General features: G+C 36.6%; 3 protein-coding genes and 1 non-coding gene across 4 annotated transcripts; 2 read left to right on the top strand and 2 right to left on the bottom strand.

Moving 5' to 3' along the window:
- Positions 1-548: 548 nt before the first annotated feature.
- On the bottom strand, positions 549-6,381 carry chmp4c (charged multivesicular body protein 4C). The gene is made up of 5 exons (XM_028434855.1): positions 6,013-6,381; positions 3,955-4,132; positions 1,834-1,942; positions 1,574-1,700; positions 549-993 (listed from the first exon to the last, which is right to left on the bottom strand). Exons 1-5 carry the CDS (start codon positions 6,218-6,220, stop codon positions 932-934), a joined length of 684 nt encoding a protein of 227 aa, XP_028290656.1. The 5' UTR covers positions 6,221-6,381; the 3' UTR covers positions 549-931.
- A 1,084-nt stretch (positions 6,382-7,465) lies between these two features.
- zfand1 (zinc finger, AN1-type domain 1) lies at positions 7,466-11,573 on the top strand. Its single transcript, XM_028434627.1, has 8 exons — positions 7,466-7,589; positions 8,633-8,675; positions 8,799-8,838; positions 8,981-9,108; positions 9,203-9,294; positions 9,418-9,536; positions 10,382-10,537; positions 10,876-11,573. Exons 1-8 carry the CDS (start codon positions 7,535-7,537, stop codon positions 11,050-11,052), a joined length of 810 nt encoding a protein of 269 aa, XP_028290428.1. The 5' UTR covers positions 7,466-7,534; the 3' UTR covers positions 11,053-11,573.
- Positions 11,574-12,364: 791 nt separating this feature from the next.
- Positions 12,365-12,437, bottom strand: trnar-ccg (transfer RNA arginine (anticodon CCG)). Its single transcript has one exon. It is a non-coding gene; the product is annotated as a tRNA-Arg (tRNA).
- Positions 12,438-13,250: 813 nt separating this feature from the next.
- On the top strand, positions 13,251-21,868 carry maf1b (MAF1 homolog, negative regulator of RNA polymerase III b). The gene is made up of 8 exons (XM_028433961.1): positions 13,251-13,791; positions 14,831-14,919; positions 17,973-18,104; positions 18,194-18,356; positions 18,433-18,554; positions 18,641-18,760; positions 20,915-21,007; positions 21,091-21,868. Exons 2-8 carry the CDS (start codon positions 14,837-14,839, stop codon positions 21,113-21,115), a joined length of 738 nt encoding a protein of 245 aa, XP_028289762.1. The 5' UTR covers positions 13,251-13,791; positions 14,831-14,836; the 3' UTR covers positions 21,116-21,868.
- Positions 21,869-22,741: the final 873 nt, after the last annotated feature.

The raw sequence follows: 22,741 nt of genomic DNA, 5'->3' as shown, positions 1-22,741 counted from the left end.
AGTCAAAACAAATATTTTGTGGAAACCAAGGTCAAGATTTAAAACAGGATTGTCAACAGTCATTGTTGTGCATCATACAGTGTGCAATAAAGGTACGGGTTGGAAAATGTTGTTTGACAGGCCTTGTAGTGACATCATTGACCCATATTGTAGTTTATGACTCAAACTTAAGGCTCTAATTGCAGGTTTGCAGTTGTTCAAAGGCAATACTCTAATCTAGTCAAATTATAGACTTGAAACTGATTAGTTCCATTAGAATGGCCTAAATGAGGCGTTTAGTTATATATTGTATATTAACAAAATTGATTAATCAATTTAAACTCAATACAAAGGTTTGGTGATACAATAAGTTTTTTTCAGTATCAAATTGACTACTCTGGCCTGACCTTAAATAGTTATACAAGATAAAAACAATATTGATACTGTAAGTATTAACTGTGTCGGCATTCAGGAAAATGTACGTAGAAACACAAGTCTCATTCACTTGACAGTAGATGTGTACTACAGAATACAGGAATATTACATTCAGCCAATAACACAAGACAACATTTTGGAAACAGTTTTAATATTGATTAGTGACAAAACAAACATATTTACAAACAAATGTAAAATGTACTATATTTACAGTGAACAGGGCAGAGTTTTGCATTTGAGAATAAAGTCACACTCTTTGGCCTTTAATAACAAATGCAAAGGAAAACATTAAAACCAATCATAAATGTATAGTCCTTCATATTTAGCTTCATTAATATAGGAAATCAAATGGGGAAACACGCTAAAGATGGGGGGAAACTACGTATTTTAGGTGAAGGTAAGATTCTCTTCATTTACCCAGTAAGCCCATACCAGTGTTACACAACAGTAAAAACAGACAGAAATAACTTGTATACATCTGTTACATTATGAGTGTATTGAGCCCCGCTTGATGTTCTTATGTTCCCCATGATGCCAACATGCGCATGTCGTCGTCCTCCTCCACCTTCCTCCTGGTTGCTATGAAGACATTCAAAACATTTGTCAGAAGGTTTATCATTCATCGAGAAAAAAATGAGAATGCATCAGTCCCACTGCTTCTAACTAGTGTTGAATCTTTGTGTGGTTTTTTTGGTTAAACAAACACATAATTACTGTACACGGCAACATTTTGCCAGTTGTGTGACTATATTCAATAAAACTATTTCTTTACTAAATAAAATGTTCCTGCTTGCATGAAAACATTGTTGGTTGAAATAAATACACAACATAGAGGAGATGTCCCGATTACCATTTTTGACTCTCAACTGATTTTAAAATTTTGAGTATCTCCCAATTCTGATCTTTTTACCAATCAATTTTATTCCCCCAGTATGTGGATATGGAAACTGTTATTAAAGTAATTAAAGTAAATAAGGCAACTACAGTTACTTAAATAACAACAACAAAAAAACAACGATGACCAATCAGGGTATTCATAAGATTGAAAAGAAAATACATTTTATTTCAATTCAACTTTATTTATATAGCGCAAATTACAACAATAGTCATCTCGTAGAAGCAAAATGCTATCTCAGCACATGTGATATAATAGACTTACTTGCACGCTGTCCAGGGCGTAATGAGGGGAGGTTACCACTGGGAACACTGGGCAGTCCACCCATGCTCATCATGCCCTCATCCAGTGCCTCCTGCTCCAGCTCCTCCAGCTCAGCCATCAGCTCATCCTGAAACCACAGCACTGGGTTTAGCAAGAGACAGAGACATGGTGGGATTTGCACAAATCAAGGGGGAAACTGAATAAATGCAGCTAATGTTGAGTTCAAACTTCAATGTAGACGACAGGTCATTTTTAGGCACCTCATCATACGTCTCCCCAAAAGGCCTGGAGATGGCTTCACTGATCTCCTGGGCCACATCCTGCTGCTCTGTGATGTCCTGCATCATATCTTCTATTTTATCGATGTCCCTGAGAGAGGAAAACAAGAAAAACCATCAAAACATTTTATTGTTGCAAAATAATACTTTGTGTTCTCAAATTGTGATTTTGAGAATTTATTTGTAAATAAAACAAAATCAAAACTTAAAACTGCATTGAGCAATGTAACGTATGCTGCAGACACTAGGGCTGGGCAATATGGACCAAAACTCAAATCAATATTTTTCCTCAAAATGGCGATATTCAATATTGATCTCGATATTTTTAACTCAATAACGTCTTACAAGAAAGGCAATTCTGGGTTAAATTTGATGATGCAAAATGCTACACGGGCACATTTATTAACAAACAGCTGCACAATGTGTGCCACTTTTGGCTTTTTCTCCTATAAGGGACAGCACGTGTGAGTGAGAGTAATCTACAAAATAAGCTACAAAAATTTTATCTCAAAATATGGAAAAACAAGTTAAATAAATAGATATATCTCGATATAGTCGATATTGTCATTTCTCAATAAACAAAATAGAAAACTCGATATATTACCCAGCCCTAGCAGACACTGCCATTTAAAGTGCTTTTTGAACACAACATTATTGACAATCACTATGGTCCTATAATCAAAACGAATAGTGGGTTCAGTACTCTTTTTTTTTTTTTTTTTTCTCGTCTGCACATGCTGTCAAAGGTCAACACTACAAAAAGTGCAATCTTTTTTAGATAGCAATGCATGTTTTGTTATTGCAATTAAATAAATTAATTTATTTTATTGGGAAGAAAGCAGGGAGGAGCGATTCAAGGTAGAAGAACATAAGGGTGGGTTGAGTTTATTACAGTGAACCCAAAAACAATAGAGGAGACTGTTCAGCAGCTGAATCCATCAACGTGTTGCCTTGACACAATACCCTCAAACTTCTTTAAAACTGTTGTAAAGTCAATTGTCACTGATTTGTGTCAGATAATAAACTGTTCATTCCAATCAGGCACCGTACCAAAATCCCTGAAAGTAGCTGCTGTGAAACCTCTGTTAAAAAAGAGAACACTGGATGCCTCTATACTGGCTAACTATAGACCAATCAGCAACCTTCCATTCATGGCCAAGATCATTGAGAAAGAAGGTGGTCTTCAACCAACTGAGTCAATTCTTAACATTCAACAAAATATTTGATAAATTTCAGTCAGGTTTTCGTTCTCATCACAGCACTGAAACTGCTCTGATCAAAGTGATCAATGACATAAGGTTGAACACTGATTCAGGAAAAGTATCTGTTCTCATTCTGTTGGATCTAAGTGCTGCATTTGACACTGTAGATCATACAATTTTGTTGCACAGATTGCAAACATGGGTTGGACTAAATGGAAAAGTAATGCAATGGTTTAAGTCCTACTTGGAGGAGCGAAGCTATTTTGTAAGCATTGGAAACTTTGAATCTGACAGATTACCAATGTCCTGTGGGGTTCCTCAGGGATCTGTTCTTGGACCCCTTCTGTTTAGCCTTTACATGCTTTCTTTAGGACAAATTTTACAGAACTGTAAGGTTGATTATCAGAGCTACGCAGATGACACACAACTATATCTATCACTGAACCCAGATGACTATGGTCCCATTGAGGTGTTGTGTGACTGTTTAGAAAAAATAAACAGCTGGATGAGTGAAAACTTCCTTCAACTAAACCATGACAAGATGGAGGTGATTGTCTTTGGTAACAAGGAAAAGAGGACTGCTGTCAGCAATTATCTTGAGTCTCGATCTTTAAAAGCTAAAGACCAAGTCAAAAACCTTGGTGTTCTGATTGACTCCGATCTTGCATTCAGCAGTCAGATCAAATCTATCACAAAAACAGCTTCTACCACCTAAAGAACATCTCCAGAGTGAAAGATTTAATGACTCAGAAAGATCAGGAGTTGCCTTGAGTATGAAATACGCTATACAAATAAATTTGCCTTGCCTTGCCTTGCCTTCAGTACTCTAAACATGATCATATTTGTCGACCAATAACTCAACTGAACAAATGTTTTTATTCCTTTAGAAATGTTTTCTTACATGTTTTCATGGACCTGTTTCATGGCCTTGGCAGCATAGCCCATGTTCTTCATGACCTCAGTGTTGGTGTGAGAGTTCTCCAGGGCTTCCCTCTGGAACTCAATGGTGGACAACGTCCCGTCAATCTGGGTGAGCTGCTGCTCCAAGCGCTTCTTCCTCTTCAGGGCCGCCAGGGCAGCTGACGTGGAAAAGTTACACATAAGTCACAGGGCAATTTTCTCTAATAATGTTCAGTTTTATTCTATTCCAGTTGGAAAGAATTTGGGTGTGCACGGGTGCAAGGTTCCTCCCTTTACAAGGCATTATTTGTTTTCTAAGGTGACGCAACAGCAATGTGGCAAAGAAAACACGTTCAGACTGAGAACAGAAGCCTCCTGTCACTCAGGTAAACATTACATTCCTTTAGTTTTTATGGTGGCATTTTATAGAATGTCAGGTTTTCAATGGTCAAATCAAAATATGAAGTGAAGAATATCTTCTTTGATCACTTAACACAGCACCCACTATTGTATGGAAGTTTATAACTTAGTAAATCAGTGTCTCATTAGGGCTGCTAGTTATTAGCTGTGCTGCATGTTATGCCATGAATTTTTTTTTCCTTTGGATTACCTCCTACATTTTATTTATTGATTCAGATTTTCCAAATTGATTGGATTCACACAGACCTGATTTACGATTCAATTCAATATTTGATTGAGTGAAGGATATTTCAGTCACAGTACTAATTTCACTAATGATGAATATGAATGAGATGTAAATAGTAGTTAGTAAATGTAACTATTCATATTTACATTAAGAATTGAGCCCACAGAACTGCATTACACACAGTAGAAAAGACGTATCAAATGATTGTTTGAAGAACAATGATGGATTTTGATGGATTCAAAAGGAAAATCGTTTAAAATCAATTAATCAATTTCTTTGTAACCCAACCCTAATTATTGTTTATTTATTTTTTTATTTATTCAGTTCATTTCCGACATGGTCGCATTCACAGAAATTCATTTGACATTCAGAGCAAAATCACATCATTGTTTTTTTGTTTTTTTTTTTTGTCCTTTTTTTTGTCCTTTTTCATGCCGGAAAGGGCGACGGAAAAAAGCATTATGCTTATCCAGATCCGTCCCCTAATTTGAACACAGATAATTTTACATCCAACCTCGTTTCTTCCCTTTTTTTTTTTTTTTTTTTTTTTTTTTTAATTGTTAATTTGTTAGTTTAATGTAAACTGAAAATGAATGCCTCACACACACATACACAAACTAACTTTCACTTATTGACTGAAATAATTAAGATTTATTTACTTTAAAATCAATTCCTGATTAACCCTCCTCCTAAACTCCAGTACAATGTTTTTCAAGGCGTTTTTTTTCCCTGTGAATATTTTAAGTAGTTTTAATATGAAATGATCTAAACAGAATTTTTTAAATGTTTAAAATTGCTGTGGCTTGTTTTACAATATTTTGTCATTGGTGAAAAGACGTTTTGAGAAGGAAGAAAGTGTCATTTTGTACGGTTGCCGTATTGACAACCCCAGTGCTAATGGCACGTTAATCACGTGACCTAAACTGGCCAATGGCTGACCTACAACGTGACATAAACTGGCCAATGAGGGGCGTACAGATAGAATGTCGATATAACTTTTTTCTTTATCTGCACATGCTGTCAAAGGTCAACACTACAAGTAGTGCAATCTTTTTAAGACACCAATGCATGTTTTGCTAATGCAATTAAATAAATGAATTTATATTGATAAGGCAAACGTACGGATAGCCACTGCCTTTTAAGGAAAGTTGTTAGGCCTCAGTTCCGTGTTTACGTGACGTTGGTGAATGAGCAGCACATCAACAGGTGTATCTAAATTTAAATAAAACACGTTAAACGCAATTTCTAATTACTCTTACTAATTACTTGGTATTTAAATAAAGGTAAATACTCAATTGAAGTCCTGGTGAAGTTTCTATCACAGTCCTAACTAAGGTCAGTCCATTCAGATAAACAGGTGTAGCTAGCATAGCCTAGCTACACCTGTTTCGATCTAGTAATAAAAAAACAAACCTCTCTTGTTTTTGGTTCCATGTTTCTTGGCTGTGGCCAGTTCCTGTTCGATCCTCTTCTCCAGATAGTCCTGCTTCTTGGTCAACATCTCCTCGGTCTCCCGCAGCTTGTGGATGGCCTCCTGGGGGGAAGGGGTTCCCCTCGAACGGTGGTGTTTGGACTTGGAGCTGGAGGAGCCCCCCTTGAAAAAGTTCGAGATTTTACTCATTTTTTGTCCTTGTGGCCGCTATTAAATTAAAAATAAACTCAAACACACGACGTCCAGCTGCGGGTAAAAAAAAGAGAGCCGTGCCTCAGTCTCTGCGGGCAGTTTTTCCTGCTTAACTGCTCAGTGTTGAATTCAAACCAGCCAGCCAGCTTTCAGACACACCTTACCTCACCTGGATGACGTCACAAAAGGCCCCTCCTTTCTCTGCGCCCTGCAAAGCGGATATATATTAATAATAATAATGTTCATATTATTTAATGGAACTGTGTCTGAATAAAAAGATTGATTGATAATGAGATTATTATTATTATTATTATTATTATTATTATTATTATTAAAGCAACCACATGAAAAAGTATACAAAAACTGGTCAAAACACAATACACAACATTGACAAACAAAGAACCAAGCAGAAAATAGGTCTCACAATGAATATCACAAAAATAATATTTATTAGCATTTATAAACCTTTGATGTGTAAAAATCATTACAGAGGTAGATATTATTTTTAAACACTTTAAAAATAATTTCTATCGCCTTTGGAGAGAACGGCAAACACAAATGTCTCGTTTAAATAGTTTTAACAAAATCAGGTAAAATTGAAATTTAATTATTTTCAAAAAAAAGAGAAAACAGGTCTTGTTTAATGCCTGTCTAATGGGTTTATTCTTGCATTTGTTATCCAAAGCTGTTGTATAGCATATGTATTGCATTGTATGGCAAAGATGAGCAACTTTAATCACAACGAGGGCCACAAAACTATGATTATCTTTCCGAGGGCCACATCATCAACATTCATGTCAGCATTTAGAATAATGACCAATCTGAGCATTATAACACAGAAAAGGAAACGTTATTATTTTTAATTTTTTTTTAGTAACTTTTTTGTTTGTTTGTCGATGTATATATTTGTTGCGGTTTTGGAAATATATATTTCTCTCATTTTGTGTGTCTGGAGTCATTTGTGTTCATCTTTGTTGTCCTGTTGTGTATTTTTATGTCCTTTTTATTGTTTTGAGTCAATTTTGTGTAATTTCTCATGTCTATTGTGTAGTTTTTTGTTTTTTTTTATATCCGTTGTGTATTTTTTTTATGTCCATTTTTTTACGTCGTTTTTTTTTGTGTGTTTTTTAAATTACATTTTAACAATATTTTTTTTAAACATTAAATCTTTCACAAGTAGATGAAAAAAGGCTACCAGTTAGTTTAATAAAAATAAAAAATAAAACACGTTCAGTCCCGTCACGTGATCTCTGACTTGGGGTCAGAGTTTGTGTTGACACGGTTAGCATTTAGCATCCTTACGGCTAGCTAATGGCTGAATTAGACATTGGAAAACATTGCCAGGTCGAGTCCTGCAATATTAAAGGTCTGTTATCGTTTCATTAAAGACGAATAAACAATAGTTTTGAGGATTATTTTGTTTTTCTATAATTACAAAATATTCGTCTCTTTAGCATGTGTTCACGGTATCCACGAACAAGTAATTCATATATCTTTTCTTTTCCCTCTTTTGACTTAGCTGTTATTTGTTATACTTATCGGATAATAGTTATGTTATACTTTCACTTAATAAATTGATTTAGGCACAAAAACATCACAAATGTGTAAGTCAACGCTAGTAAACAGAAGTAGGCTGAACACCGGAAGTATTTCTGCGTTACTTTTACTTTTGTCCAGGATTACAGAAAAAACAAACATTTATCGCCCACGGTGACATAAAAAAGGTCTAAAATAACATTAAAATCATGTATAAAAATAATTAGAATAATTATTATATGAAACGTACTGTCCTATTTGTAGTGTAAAGTTATTTTTTTCTTCACGTATTTTTCTTTTGCTGCACAATGAGTAAAACATAAGAATGGCTGACTTTCTTTTTTTAATTGGAAAGGTGGTTCATATAGTGTTTTATTACTTTTATATACTCTATACCTAAATTCAATACGTTTTTAAAGTAGGTGGTGATTGAAGGTGTCACAAAAGCCACTTTGTTGGTAAAATAACATTGCATCGATGACATTCAGTGTAAAATAATAAGTAATTAATTCATGGTGTTCAGGGTTGACAATTCCAAAATTGAAAATAAATGAAAAAAAGAACAAAATTAAAAACAACACCTATATATATACTACATGTATGAAATAAATAAAAGTTTAAAAAAAAAATCTTTACATTTGTATTTTCTTTATTTCAAAATTTTTATTTTTTCCATTTATGTATTTGTATTTAATTTTTCATTTTCCTTTTTGTTATTTTTCCCGTTTATTTAGTTGTTCATTTATTTGAAATTTTGGCAGGTTTCTTCCTCCATGAATTGTGAGCATTTGACCGATACCGTAGTGTGGTGTGCTGGTTGTTGATCAATCATTTCTGTTCAGACGACTAATCCAAATTCATTTCCTCACACAGATTATCTTCCATTTGTGTGTGATTCCTGCAGTGGATTATTCTGGTGAGAATTGAAAATTGTTTTTTTTTTTTTAGTGGATACTGAACTGCTGCACCAATATTTAACAAAACCGTGCACAATAAGGTAGAAATGATCATAAATGTGTCTTTTGTTGGTTTGTTTCAGTCTGGAGCACAGAAGCAGAGAAGCACACTCATGTCCTGAGGCAGGTTATTTTGTTTTTGTTTTAAGGTATCACTATAACGCCACTGAATGACTGTCCTATTTTCCTCCTTTTAATGGGACACTTTATTTATTTATTTTTATTTCTGCTGCTGACATACAGTACTGTAATGTGCCCTTTGTAGGTGTCAGTAAAAAGAGAACCTGTAACTTCATGCAGCAGCACCAGTTATACATGCTCAGTTAAGGAGTGCAGAGGGAAAGAAGTGCTGCCTGTTATCTGCCCGCAGTGTGAAAAACACTTCTGTTTAGCGTAGGTTCATGACTGTTTCTGTCACAAAATATATTTAGAGGTTTCTCACACAAATTAACTGAGTTTAGTAGTTGTTTGTTTGTTTTTTTTACAGTCATCGGCATCAGGATGATCACAAATGTGAGAAGCTGGAGGTGCAAAAGCCTCGAATGGCTGCCACTAAAGAGCTCGTGCAAAAGATCGTAGGTCTGTGCAAGCTAAAAACATGCAAACTATTTCTCATGTAGTAATATTTGAATCCCAGTAATACCGTTTGCATTATAATGACATTTTCTATTTGTTTGTGTGATTTTTTTTATGACTGTTTAGAATCAAAGGATGGATCGAAGAGCAAAGGACGCAGAGGAGCAAAAAACGTCGCAACTGCAGCTAAAGTGGCGCTAATGAAACTGAAGTTGCACGCAACAGGAGATAAAGGACTTCCACAAGTATTGTATAAGTTTACTAAAGCAATAGAATAACTTTGAAGTTTAAAGAAAATGAAGGTTTTTACTTGTTCTGTGGATTTCATAATTTAGTTTCACATTTTGACATTTCTCGTTTATCATATATTGTTAGAAACAAATTGGATTTTTTGTTCTAATCAAAGCAAAAAGCAGATGCATTAGGGCTTTTGACAACTTGGCAGTCGAAACATGTCAGGAGATAAAGTCAATTTTTCCAGTACATTTCCTGGAAAAATTGTTTGAATAAATAAAACCTTAACATATGAATATTGTTTTTTTTTTATATATATATATCAAGCATACCACAGGCATTTTAAACATTAAAAATTTTGGATTAAAGTAGTTTGATCCAAGAGAAACCGACTAAACTGAAGTTTTCACTGGAGAACTGAAAATAAAGTACGCTCAATTATAGCTGAAATCAAGTTAAATAATTTATTTTGAAATCATACATCATTACATTTTTATTTTGATTCAAGAGTTTATATTGAATATGCAAACCAAAAATAAAGAATATTGAAATTAAAACAAATTATTTGAACATGAGACAATGAAAAGGAGCGAGAAGTACAAATTATAAACTCCCACTTTTTCTCCTTAGCTAATGAATAACGATGACAATCTTCCTTATAACCGGACTAGATGCTCCTGTCTGATACTTCCTCTTTCTGTTTGTCTTGTCACATTGGCCCTGGGTGGGGCCCATTCTCTGTTCACTCAATACAATCTGTTAACAGATGTACTTGTGTCTTTGCATACTTTTTTTTTTTTTTTTTTTATCAATTAATTCATTTTGACTTTGTCTTTTTTTCTTCCTTCTTTTTTAGGTGGAAAGAACATATTTTCAGGTTTATCTTCCAAAAGAATCCAAAGTGTGCAGCCAGCCCATGTTCTTCTGTTCTAAATGGAGCGTGGGGAAAGTGGTGGATTTTGCTGCCTCGCTTGCCAGCCTTAAGAATAACAACAACGTGCTGACTGCCAAGGTGACTGAACAGGAGGTTGAGTTACAGAGGCTTAAAAGCTACTTTTTGTCTCTTAATGCTGTCAGTGGAACATTCCAACACTTTGACACAGGAAACTTGAACATCCTGTACTCAGTAACTGTGTTGCCTACTGCTATGTTTGTTAGAGTATGATTGACGGATTAAGTCGTTTATAATTTAAATTTTTATAAATAAAATGACACGAGATTGTTTGCCTAATTGAACTCAACACTTTGAGAAAATACTACTTTAATTCCTCTCATCATTTAATTGCATTGCTATTCATCTGTTATTGCAGAAGTGATAATCATGCACAGTTTTGTTTTCTCGATTTGCAGAAGTTGCGCTTATGTCACGCTCAGACAGGCGAGGCTCTGCGGATGGATGACACTTTGCTCTCCCTGCTGGCTCTGTCAGAAAGCCCTCTGTACAACGGGGGTAACGTGATCCTGGAATACCTGGACAATGACTGCACTGGCCTGGAGGACGTTTCCGACTATGTAGAGCAGAGCTGATCCATCGTGGTGTGGATAATTGATGCGTGCTGACCAGAATTTGGTCAATGAAGTACTCCTTTGATATTCTTTGGTTAGATTTACTCGGAATTCTTGCACTGTTGTTTCATACTTTGTCTGAAACTTCAAAAACAACAAAAAAATAAACGATACATTAATAAAAGCAAGAAGTCAATTACATCAGGGTCATTATTAATCACAGCAAAAGTATTGAAAATAAAATAAAGTTGACATTTAACATGACTGTACATTATGTATCACTAATGTTACACACAGATTGAGAAGGGACAGAAAGAAGTAAAAGCTCTTTCCTTACTTTAACTGATCATTTTCCTTAATCTGCCATCCTGTTAAAATAAATGACAAGTCGCTAATCATATCACTTTTGTCTTTTGTAAATATATCACCACTGCACAAACATTCTGCCAACAAACAAAAGGTAATCAAACTATGCAGGAGTTAATACAAAAAAAAAACAAGACAGTCATCAACATCCCCTGCTAGATTGGTTGTCATTATAACTCACAACCTTTTCCTAAATGTCCTAAATCTAAGAACTTAGAAAAATATTATCACATCAGAATATGAAATTACTATCTTAAACGGTTTATAAGGAAAGCTGAAATGAAACAAGGGCAATAACTCCAGTAAAAAATAATTGCGCGCTTATCATTTTCGAACTCCATCAAGGTATTGATACCCTGAACCCACACACGAATTTGGTTATCGTACCTTAAACAGTTTCTAAGAAAAGCTGTCCCCTTTGAAGATAACTTGAACAGAGTAAAAAAACGAAACAAGGGCATTAACTCCAGAAAAAGATAATTGCGCACTTCTCATTTTTGAACTCAATCAAGGTATTGATACCCTGAAGCCACACACTGAATTTGGTTATTGTATCTTAAACAGTTTCTGAGAAGAGCTGTCCCCCAAGCTCCAGCCTGTATCCCCTTTCCACTTTGTGGCGGGGGATTAAAAAAAGAAACCTCAATATAAAGCCACCAAAAATACACGAATTACACATACATTAAAATGATAGTGGTTTGATCATTCAGTTTGTTTGTATGGGTTAAATAACATCTGTTTGTATTATCTTACATAACAGGATATACTTGCAGTTTTAAAGCTTCTGTAACTTGGTATTAATCACACACAGACATGCATATAGAGTTGTGTGGACCGTTGGATAAACAAAGTGATTTGGTAGAGAGATGTTCAGATTTGCTGCTTGGTGGTCTCCATTATTCTAGTTTGACATAATTGATTGCCTTTCCCAGAAAGTCTAACATTAATTAAATGTTATTTACTATAACAGTCCAGGTGGGACTTGAACCCACAATCCCCAGCTCCGGAGGCTGATGCCTTATCCATTAGGCCACTGGACCTCTCTCCTCTGACAAACCTGCATCCCAAGTGATGCTAATACACTATACTGTCTTTGTTTCATTATGTAAATCACTGCATGTGCATGACAAACTATCTGTCTGTCACTGCCCTATCGTTTCAACGGATGCGCGTCACCATGGCGGTGTTTGGTTATATTAGGATCGGTTAAAAATAAGGATGAAAGTAAAGAGTTTTGTACAACCCTATTTTAATTTTGGCTTTAAAAAAATAGAAATATTAATTAATCTATTTATTCATTTTCTGACTCGCTTTTACCTGTTTTTAGGGTCGCGGGGTTTTTCATTAATTGTGATTTTTTTAATTTTTTTTATAAAGAAAACAAAGCCGTGTTTATTTTTTATGACTTAAAATAATATTTATTTTATAATTATTGCCGACTTATCTGTCTTACTTTTGTTTTTAATGTATAAAGTCAAGCTCCTTTATTTTTGACTGCCTGAGTTAATGTATGTGATTTGTGTGTGTTTTTACTGTCTCTTTTCTTGGTTTGTTATATATTGTGTACAGTTGTTCTATTGCTATTACCTTTACGAGACTTTGTATCTTGTTGTTGTTCAGTGAAAAATAAAAGGTTAAATTAATTTTTTTTTTAAAAAAAAGCACAGGAAGACTGCGGTTACCCCCAAATTTGATACGGTTTCTGATTACACGCCCCCGCACTGGGGTTCGTTCTGTTTTAACCAATTAAATCTATTGACAGTCAGAACTGACAGGTCAAACATCCAATCATTAGAGGGGTTAGTCAAAGTGGGCAGGGCCATCAGCTGTGCCTATATAAAATAAAGGGGGCTGGGCTTTCCCTCACAGTTGATCACGTTGTTTTGATGAGATAAACAAGCTTTTGACGAAATCGACGGGTGTATTGTGGGGGTCGAGTTATTTTGGTTTATTTTAGGGTTGGGCTGCACGTTTGTTGCCTTTTTTTTTGATCGAGTCGCTCATAAAAAAGGCGACTTGATCTAGATAATCCAGTTCGCTTTTGCAAAACCAGGTCGAAAGGGATGCCGCTGCAGACAGACTCCGACGGGCGACAACTGTCTCTGGATGTAATCTCGTCGCATTTAATCGGGAAGAGCAGTTTCTGTATATATTTAAGAGGCCTCAGGATAAGTCATTCTCGACCGAGTGCTTTTGAAGAATGCTTGAGCGCGAATTAAGAGCTGTATTGTGAAGCTAAGGACAGGAACGTCAGTCAACGATCGAAGCTAACTTAGCTTGTCAACGTCATTGCGCGGTACGTGTTTACGCTAATTAGCTCGTTCCACCGACTGGAGATAAAACTAAACCTCTGACTGGTGTCCAAGCCTGCTGGTTTCTGCCTGAAAACAAGAGGTAAGAATGTATACATCATTAATCGTCGTAAAGAACCAGGAAGACGGTTTAACTTGGTCTAAATAGAGTGGGGGGAGGGGCGCTATTTTATTCTATACATCGTCCACAGGTGGCGCTGCTGCCCCCATTTCTCATAGACATTTTAATCAGTTAATAATACATGTAGTTACTACTTAATTTTACATATTCTTCTTCCATTTATAATCCTATAAAATGCGAACGAGCCAACTGTTTCTAAACGTCTATGACAATTTTGTAAATGTACAATAACAATGATGTGTTTTGAATTCGAAAATGAAACAGGATGAATAAATTGACAAAAAGTAAATAAACTAACTTAACAGATTTTTTTTTTTTGTATTAAAAGCAAGGGATTTTTTTTTTTATAGTAAAGCACATTTGTATTATTTTTTTTTAAACTGACCCTTTATTCAGTCAAGTATTTAAGTTTTTATTTATTTAATTTTCATAAAAATTGAAGATATAGAATAATCAAAGATGACAAAGTAAGGGGTAAAATAGAAGCATAATGTAATCACATCAATACTGAGTTGTTTTTTTTTTTAATAACCATTTAATATTCTCCAAATTTTGTCAATTTTTGTTTTGCTGAAAGCACACAGAGTTTTAAAGACCTAGATTTTTGTATGAAAACAAGGGATTTTTTTTTGTATATTAGAGCACTGTCTGTTTGACTAGTTTAGCATTTGTGTCTTTTTTTTAATTTAAACTGACCCTTTATTGAGGCAATATTTTAAAATTGTAGTTTATTTTTTAAATTAACATAGAAGATAGAAAAATCAAAGATGACAAAGAAAAGCTGAAAAGAGAAGCTTTATGTATGTGATCACATCAATAATTGACATTTTCAAGAAAAAACACATTCACCAAATTCAGTTTTGGAGTCTATTTCTTCTCTCTAAATGCACTCTGAAGGAGTTTTAAGGAGTGTAGAATGTCTGTCGTGTGATCTAAGGAATAACTAGTAGTGCACTCTGTCCTTATCAAGTCAATAACATGTGTTGTGTATTTTCTACAGACGAAGATGAAGCTTTTGGAGAACTCCAGCTTTGAGGCCCTCAGCTCTCGGCTGTGTGTTGAAACGGGAGATTCTCGTATCCTTGGCAGGTAAGAATTAGACACGTTACTTTGTCAAGTCATCATTTAAGTTTACTTAGATCCCATTAGCTCCGACCTTCACACAGAACTATTTTTTTTAATCCCAAACTCGCATGTACAACAGTCGACAGTCAGTTTTCCTTGATGTAGGAAAAACAATTAATTCAGTTGAGTGTGTGTGAGGTCAGGCAGGTACAGAGATAAAGTTAGATCACTTCCCTGTCGTGGCCCACTTTCAGAAAGTTATAAAAGTTAATATATAACCAGTAGTAGGAAGGATTTGAGCCTAATTTACTTGCGCAACGGCTGAGGAAACAGTGAGTGTGTGTGTGTGTACAAGTTTAGGGCTGGTTGTGGTTTTCTGTGACGCACTAAAGTTTTTCGTGGGGTTATTCTGCACAGTGTTGATAACAACACACAGCTGGTGTTTCTAGGCTGCTTAGTGGATTAGTGAGGCTGCACTTCACATTAGTTAGGATTTCACCCAACCAACCAAAGCTTTAGCTGACCAATGTCATCATTTTGCTCTCATTTTGATACATTCCCTCTTTGCCAAGTATGAGTGTTATAAATATTTGGGTTTTTTTGGTATTGCAACAGAACAGATTCTAGTTATAAATACATGAACTGTTGTGAACATTGAATTCAGGGTAAAAATGGAGGGAAATGCTTGACATTTAATCAGTGATCAAGCATTCTATGTTGGTACATGTTGTAGTTACCAAGTCTGAGCTATTTATGGACAGATTTAATGAGGTAAAAATTAAACAGATTATGTAAATTATTATTTTTACTTGTGTATAAAATGCAGCTGGGGTCCATGTTGTTGTGGTTTCAGTAAATAAACAGTGTGTTTATTTAAAGCGTACTGTTTGTTAAAGGACAAGTGGTACTTGATGATTACTGGGACACCTCTCGGCTCTGATTTCTGTTTTGTCGGCAGCTCAGCTGGTGTAGTGGATGAAATACCGGAGCAGTTATTTCCACCGTGTTGTCCTCTTATGTCTCTATAATTAGACGGTCAGGGTCGGCAGGGGTCTCAGTAGTCGCTCTTATCTTAAATTGCGCAACCTCTGCTCTTATATAACCTTGAGGTGGGCGGGGCAAAACAACCAGCACAGCAGTGTGACCTACAAGCATGCTACAAACATGACGGAGTTTCAGCACTGAGGCCACAGGTGTTTGCACAGATAGGCAGATGCTAAATAGCAGCTTATTAGGGGGACCAGAATTCATCTCTATTTTTTTCTCAAAATGGTAATATACAAAATAAATCTTGGTATTATTATTATTTTTTTTTAATGGGAAAAAAAGGAAGAAGGAAAAAAAAAATCCTCAAATTTTAAGTCAATATCTTACCGGAATGACAATTCTGCGTTAGATTTGCTGATATAAAATGCCACACAGGCAGATATTAAACGGCTGCAAAATAATATGTTCTACTTTTGGCTTTTTCTCCTCTAAGGCATTGTTTCTCAAATGGTGGCCCTTGAGAGAAAGTAGAAAATTAACAAATAAAAGCAATAAAAATATAGGGTTTTGTTTATTTTTAGTTAAAAATGCTAATCATAATGATGATGGAAAGGATCTCGATTAGAACATGAACTGAAAATATAATGGTCAGTCTTGGTCCCACATCAGGTGGGAGATGACCAGATGAGATAAAAACCAGCACATTACCGTATTAGAAATTCCTAGAATTAATAAGGAATAAATCTCCTTCAAAATGTAATCTAATGATAAAAACTTTAGGAATAATTATATTTAGGAAGCACTAAATACTGTTTCATTCCACTTATTTACAATTATGAGATTCTTTGAAATGTGTTTTATCACTCATTTATTCCATCTTTATGTTCTATAGTGTATTTTTTTTTTTTTTTTTCCATAGAATTCTAAGCAAAATGTTGTAGTCAGACGAAGGGGGGTACTTGGATTCAGAAATAAGAGAAAGGGGGTACTTAAGCCAAAAAAGTTTGAGAACCACTGTTCTAAGGGACAGCACGTGTGAGTGAGTTCTGTAGTGTGGCTTGTTTAAGAGGAAGGTCTGGGTTTGGACGTACTCAGAAATCCATTAGCTGAGCTTTTCATGATGTTCTAAGAAGTAGTGAAAGCAGTGAATTCTAAAACAAGTATTTTAATACAAAATAAATGTATATAATGCTATTGGCGATGTATTTTGCTTTTCAAAATGACAAAACCTTAACATTCTTTTGATTTTGGGGAAATGTTGCGAGGAAAACTAAATTTCATAATGCCGATGGTACACAGTAGGAAGAAAGGTTTTTGTGTTTCCGTACAAGGGGTGGAACCGTGGAACAGCTTAAATGAGCAGCTCAAGGAATGTCCAAATATAAAACAAGTTAGGAAAAGATTTAAAGAAATTATTTTTGAACATTATGAAAATGAAAGAAAATGAGTTGGTTTTGCTGGAATTTTTGCTAGCATTGTTTGAATGTATGAAGATACACTGTATGTGCTTGTTATGTAATAAAGTGGATAAAACCAAAAGTACTAAGCTATTGTATTAAGACTTTGGAAGAGGGGGTGGGAATTAATAAGTGTTAAACTTCATCCCACTCCTTTTCAAGCAGTGGTGAATTTTTCTGTTTTCTGTGGATTATCTTATTTTGTTGTACATACTGTATACTTTTTCATTGTGTGCTTGAAATAAAACTAAACTAAAATTTTCTAAACAAAAGTTAAAATGTAGATAATTCAAATAATATTAGGTAAGTCAAATTAACCAGATCAAAACTTCATTATAAACAACTTAAAGCGACCATCAATTTAGCATAATCAAAAATATAATCCTCAGTAATGATTAAATTTTACTTACTTGAAATTTTATTCCATAAAACACATGGCACACACCGCCAAACAATTCCAGCTGCATGTGAAGAGGAAGGCCCGCTCTTTCAGGGCTGTATTTATAGTGGAATGATGATCATTTGCTGACCCAAGGAAGGAGGAAAAGCACTGGTTACTCACGGCAGTAGCTCCACCCTGTGGAGTGGAGGGGAAATTACGTTTGTGCTAAAGTGAACTTTTTTCTGCCCCAGGATCGAGAGCTACTCCTGTAAGATGGCCGGAGACGACAAACACATGTTCAAGCAGTTCTGCCAGGAGGGGGAGCCCCATGTTCTGGAGGCGCTGTCCCCCCCTCAGTCTACCAGTGCTCCCAGCCCCTCCCAGTCAGTAGTAGTGCAGCTGTGCACAATGGAGAGGATGATAGCAGTGTGTGTGCTGAGTGTTTCCTGTGTGTGTGTGTGTGTGTGTGTAGGCTGGGGAAGAGCAGCGAGGATGGAGAGAACCCTCTCAGTGACAAGTGTTGCAGGAAGACTCTGTTCTACCTCATCGCTACGCTCAACGAGTCCTTCAGACCCGATTACGACTTCAGCGCCGCACGAGCTCACGAGTTCAGCCGAGAACCCAGTTTGAACTGGGTCAGTGCGATGTTCCAAACCCAACATATGATTAGGATCCGTGTTTATGTGTTAACTGTTGTGGGACTGTTGGTAGGTGGTCAACGCGGTGAACAGCAGCCTGTTCTCTGCTGTGGGAGAAGACTTCAACTCACTGGGACCTGAACTGTGGAACGCCATCGACCAGGAGATCAACCTGCAGGGCTGTGACATTTACAGGTAGCGTTTCATCTGCTTTACACGTCAGCAAGTGCAACAAGTAAATCAGGTGGAAGATTGTTTTAACATGAAATAGTTGTTTTCAGTTACAACCCAGATCTGGACTCAGATCCCTTTGGTGAGGAGGGCAGCCTCTGGTCCTTTAACTACTTCTTCTACAATAAGAAACTGAAGAGGATTTTGTTTTTCACCTGCCGCTCTGTCAGGTACGTATAAATAGAAGTTTATTAACTCGTATTTTTAGTGGCGTAGACAAAGTCATAACTAGAAAAGCACTCGGAGAGCGCAGACCTCCACAAAGCAGCTCAAGCTCAGCCAACACGCTCTGGTCATGGTGACATGGTAAACTCAGGATTACCATGACGACCTGTCAACATTTAGCTCGTGACTCTGAGAGAACCTATGATATAATCACCAACATTTAATCAGCTCTTCCATGTCCCATTTATCAATTTTCCTGAAAATTTCATCCAAATCCATTCATAATTTTGAAGTTATCTTGCTAACTTGCTAACTAATGACATATAAACGGAGGGTAAAACATAACCTTACCGCTCTTTGCTCCACTCTTGGCGGAGGTAATTATGACATACTGAGCATTTGCTGCAGTCTACCGACACTGACCTAAGTTAGCATCCTTAATGACACATTGAATAATAATTCACCGACCGAGCACCCCAGAGCGCGCCAGATTGCCTTTTCTCGATGCCGCCCACCAGACAGCGCAAGCCACGGGGCAGTGCCCCCCACCGGCGACCGGCGGCCGCCACCGCGGGAAGGAGGCACTATAACGGCACACAACCGGTGCGGAGCAGCAGCCCCCAGCCAAAGGCGCCCTGGACCCACCCACCAGTCCGCAGATAGCAGGACAGACCTACCAAGTGGCCGATATTGACCTCAACCACCGGAACAGCCAGAGCCGCCCCCCAGCAAAGAGCATCAACCCGGAGCGCCAAGCAACCCCACCCCTACCCCGGCACCCAAGACAACCAGGAGACTAGAGAAGCACCTAGCCACACCCGAAGGGAAAAGGCACCCCCACGTCCTCCCGGGCCGGGACACCCCTGCCCCGACACGGCACCCATGGGGACCGGCGCCCCCAGCCAGCAGACCAACCACCCCCAACGCTGATCCACCAGGACAGGAGCCACAGGCCGCGCCCCCACAATTGTTTTTTTTTTTTTTTTTAGAGTTCTTTGTCTTTTCACATTGTCTGTGGAGTGTCTATTGTTAATAAATCCTGTTTGGTCTTGGTATATAATTGACTGTATTATTTTCTCTAACCTGGAGGTGAGTGCTTTGGAAATAATTTTTGTCTGTGTTAATTAGTGAGATGGGATGGTAGCTTGAGGGTAACATGGGTAATAATTTAATGTTTGATGTATTCATGTGGCCTCCTACATAACCTTTATTTTTAATCTGTTACTACTCTTAAAAAAAAAAAAAAGTGGAGCCAGCATTGACCAGAAATGTTTTAGGAATTCAGCAGGAACCCATCTGGACCTGGTGCTTTGCCTGTTGACATGCTCTCCAAAGCATTTTGTAGTTCTTGTGAGGTTAATGGTGAGTCTGATCTATGGTGAGCTATATCTTCAGGGTTTAAGTTTGAGGATTATAGGTTTTGATAATAATCATGAAAAACCTTATTAATGTCCTGAGGTATGTTTAAGTTTGACCTAAATGATCAAACGTTGCCGCTATAAAATAATTTTCTTTATTGTGTTTAAGCTGATTTGATAAGTATTTGCCTGATTTATTATTGTAGTCAAAGTTTTTGTACCGTAATTGCTGCAAAATAAAATCAGTTTTTTTTGGATGAAATAATTGCGTCTGTTTTCTGACTCAGGGTCCGTACTCCGTGTGATTGCTCTGTGGTATAAAACGCTGTAAATAAACTGATATGCAGATGCTGAGCAGTGATGAGGTGAGTTTTTGTGGAGAAGCAAACTTAGCAGTAGAAACACAATCTCTGTTAAACCTAACTTGAGTACAGCAGCCCGCCTACATGTCCATTCTGATTGGCCGGGTTGTGTGAAGGACACCCTCATCAGCCAATAGGTTGCCGCCTGTTATGCTGCGACCTTTGGGTGGATTTTTCTTAGAAAATTGTTAAATTATTGGAATGCGGCCAATAAAACTTTGCGCTTTAGTCTGGAAATAACAGTATGTCTATTGCAACTATTTGCAACTTTACATAAAAAAATTCTCAATTATGATTTTACTAACTCATGACTTTCCATAGTCATTTCTTTCATACTGTACATATTTAACATGATACAGTTTTGTGTTTTTATCGTATTGGTCTTCAATGTTGAATTTACACAGATACTAAAGTTGTATGATTGTCTTTGTTTGGTCAGCGGTCTGAGTGGCTATGGCGACGACGGTCTAGACAACGAGCTGGACATGGAGCTGGATGATGAAGAGGAGATGGATGGTTTCACTGAGGACAGGTGAAGCTCACACCAAACACTACTTTTTTGCCTTTGTTTCACTTCTCTTCATTCATTTCCTGTTTTCATATTTGTCTCCCCAGGTGTCCCAGAGCTCTGTGCGTGTAGACGGGGAGTATTTACACCAACCATTGGTCGCTCCAGCTACTGTTTTTTTTCTTTCCCTGCAACTTTGCCTGAGCTGCACTGTTTTTCATCGTATGTTTCTATTTCCTGCTGGCGTTGCACTGTGTAGTGATGGACCATTTTTATTATCCACTTCAGTTTTGTATTTTTCCTCCTGAGCTCCAGATGTGCACAGCACTGTGCAATGTGACTGACTTCATCACATTTCCAAAGAGATCATTTTGCAAAAGCTCCAAAGCAGTGAAGAGGAAGTAAAAGCTGAGCTTGGTTTCCTGAAAGGGATGAATCAGCAGAATGAAGAGAACTCTCGTATCAGTGGAAACTGGGCTGTTTGGATATTCCCACCTGAAGGGAACCTGACTGTTCAATGTTTTTCTGTGTGATGTTACTGTCAGACTTTGTTTTTATAATTGAAAGACTGCATTAATTACTAAACTTTGTGGTTGAATCCACGTCTTCAGTGCATGTTTGTTCCTGTCCAACAGGACAATTAGTTTAGTGTAGTACCAGTATTACCTTACCAGTTAACTCATTTGCACTCCCAACTATTGATTCTCACGTATTTTGGTTCAAAGATTTTTAACTGAATGTTAAGTACAAGTTCAGAAATGTCTAAAAGTAAATTATTGGTCCATGGAGAAGCTTCTTTACATTTAGTATGTGCTAAGCTTTGTATCTTGACCGTCTGTGTGAGATTAGCTAACAGCTGAGAATAAACTTCTGTTTGGATTAAAACATTGTCTTCAGAGTTTAGCAAAGCCACATGAATGGACTGTTTCCACCAGAGCCTGAGTCATTTCTCTATAGTAATGGGTTGAATATTGTCTTCATTTCACACAAATTGACTCCGTCTACAAATTAGCAACTGATTGGTTATTGTTGCCATTTCATCTTTTAATGTTTTCTGGTTAAAATTATGATTGTATCTTAAGGTTTAGGATGCAGAAAATGCCTTTATGCAAACATGCATCCCTACAGCTGTGAAACAGCTAATAAAATAGGTGTGCATTGCCATGACTCAGATATAATTTGCACTAAATGCAATATCAATACTTAAATATTTCACCTTTACAAGTACAAAATTTAATGAAATACGATTTATTTATTTTTAACTTACAGGAACAAGTAAATGGTAGCTGTAATTCAAGTACAATATGAAACAAGTGGTGTGTTTATCAAAGTGTCAAATTACATTTTCTAAATTGGTACCTTTTGCTTCTACAACAAATTCTGATTAAATTATGTTCTTAATAAAAAGTAACGAAATAAATCTTATAATAAAGCACAAACAAGGAGTCAGATCATTTAATAAGGTCTGATGTGGTTTAACACCTCGTGTACGGGCGAGTACTACGCAGTTAAAAATCGATTCATAGGTATCACGGTTGATACCGATTTTCTGAAAATTGAAGCGCAGTACAAGTGTAGGCGGCGGACGGAGTCTGCTAATACTTTCTTTCTGGCCGCCTTCTACTCTTAAATATGTTAATAAATGATTCATTACCCCTTTAGCACTGAAAGAATATCTGTAATATTACTTGAATATCTGTAAAAGTCACGTTTTTCTATTAGCTCTGTCTGCTAGCATAGCTTCTCTTCTTCACTGCT

The sequence above is a fragment of the Gouania willdenowi genome, chromosome 20 (genome assembly GCF_900634775.1).
Source record: "Gouania willdenowi chromosome 20, fGouWil2.1, whole genome shotgun sequence".
NCBI classification, from domain to species: Eukaryota; Metazoa; Chordata; class Actinopteri; order Blenniiformes; family Gobiesocidae; genus Gouania; species Gouania willdenowi.
This window is presented reverse-complemented; position numbering and strand designations above follow the sequence as displayed.

What these genes read in the sequence shown, in the direction of transcription:
- chmp4c (XM_028434855.1), bottom strand. Translation starts at nt 6,220, where the DNA reads ATGAGTAAAATCTCGAACTTTTTCAAGGGGGGCTCCTCCAGCTCCAAG. An exon ending in AAACAGGTCCATGAAAACAT is followed by an intron (nt 1,943 to 3,954) that starts GTAAGAAAACAT and finishes TTCCTCTCTCAG; the next exon opens with GGACATCGATAAAATAGAAG. An exon ending in TTGGGGAGACGTATGATGAG is followed by an intron (nt 1,701 to 1,833) that starts GTGCCTAAAAAT and finishes CTGTGGTTTCAG; the next exon opens with GATGAGCTGATGGCTGAGCT.
- zfand1 (XM_028434627.1), top strand. Translation starts at nt 7,535, where the DNA reads ATGGCTGAATTAGACATTGGAAAACATTGCCAGGTCGAGTCCTGCAAT. An exon ending in GAAAAACACTTCTGTTTAGC is followed by an intron (nt 9,109 to 9,202) that starts GTAGGTTCATGA and finishes TTTTTTTTACAG; the next exon opens with TCATCGGCATCAGGATGATC. An exon ending in GAGATAAAGGACTTCCACAA is followed by an intron (nt 9,537 to 10,381) that starts GTATTGTATAAG and finishes CTTCTTTTTTAG; the next exon opens with GTGGAAAGAACATATTTTCA.
- maf1b (XM_028433961.1), top strand. Translation starts at nt 14,837, where the DNA reads ATGAAGCTTTTGGAGAACTCCAGCTTTGAGGCCCTCAGCTCTCGGCTG. An exon ending in TTCACCTGCCGCTCTGTCAG is followed by an intron (nt 18,761 to 20,914) that starts GTACGTATAAAT and finishes TTGTTTGGTCAG; the next exon opens with CGGTCTGAGTGGCTATGGCG. An exon ending in GATGGTTTCACTGAGGACAG is followed by an intron (nt 21,008 to 21,090) that starts GTGAAGCTCACA and finishes TTGTCTCCCCAG; the next exon opens with GTGTCCCAGAGCTCTGTGCG.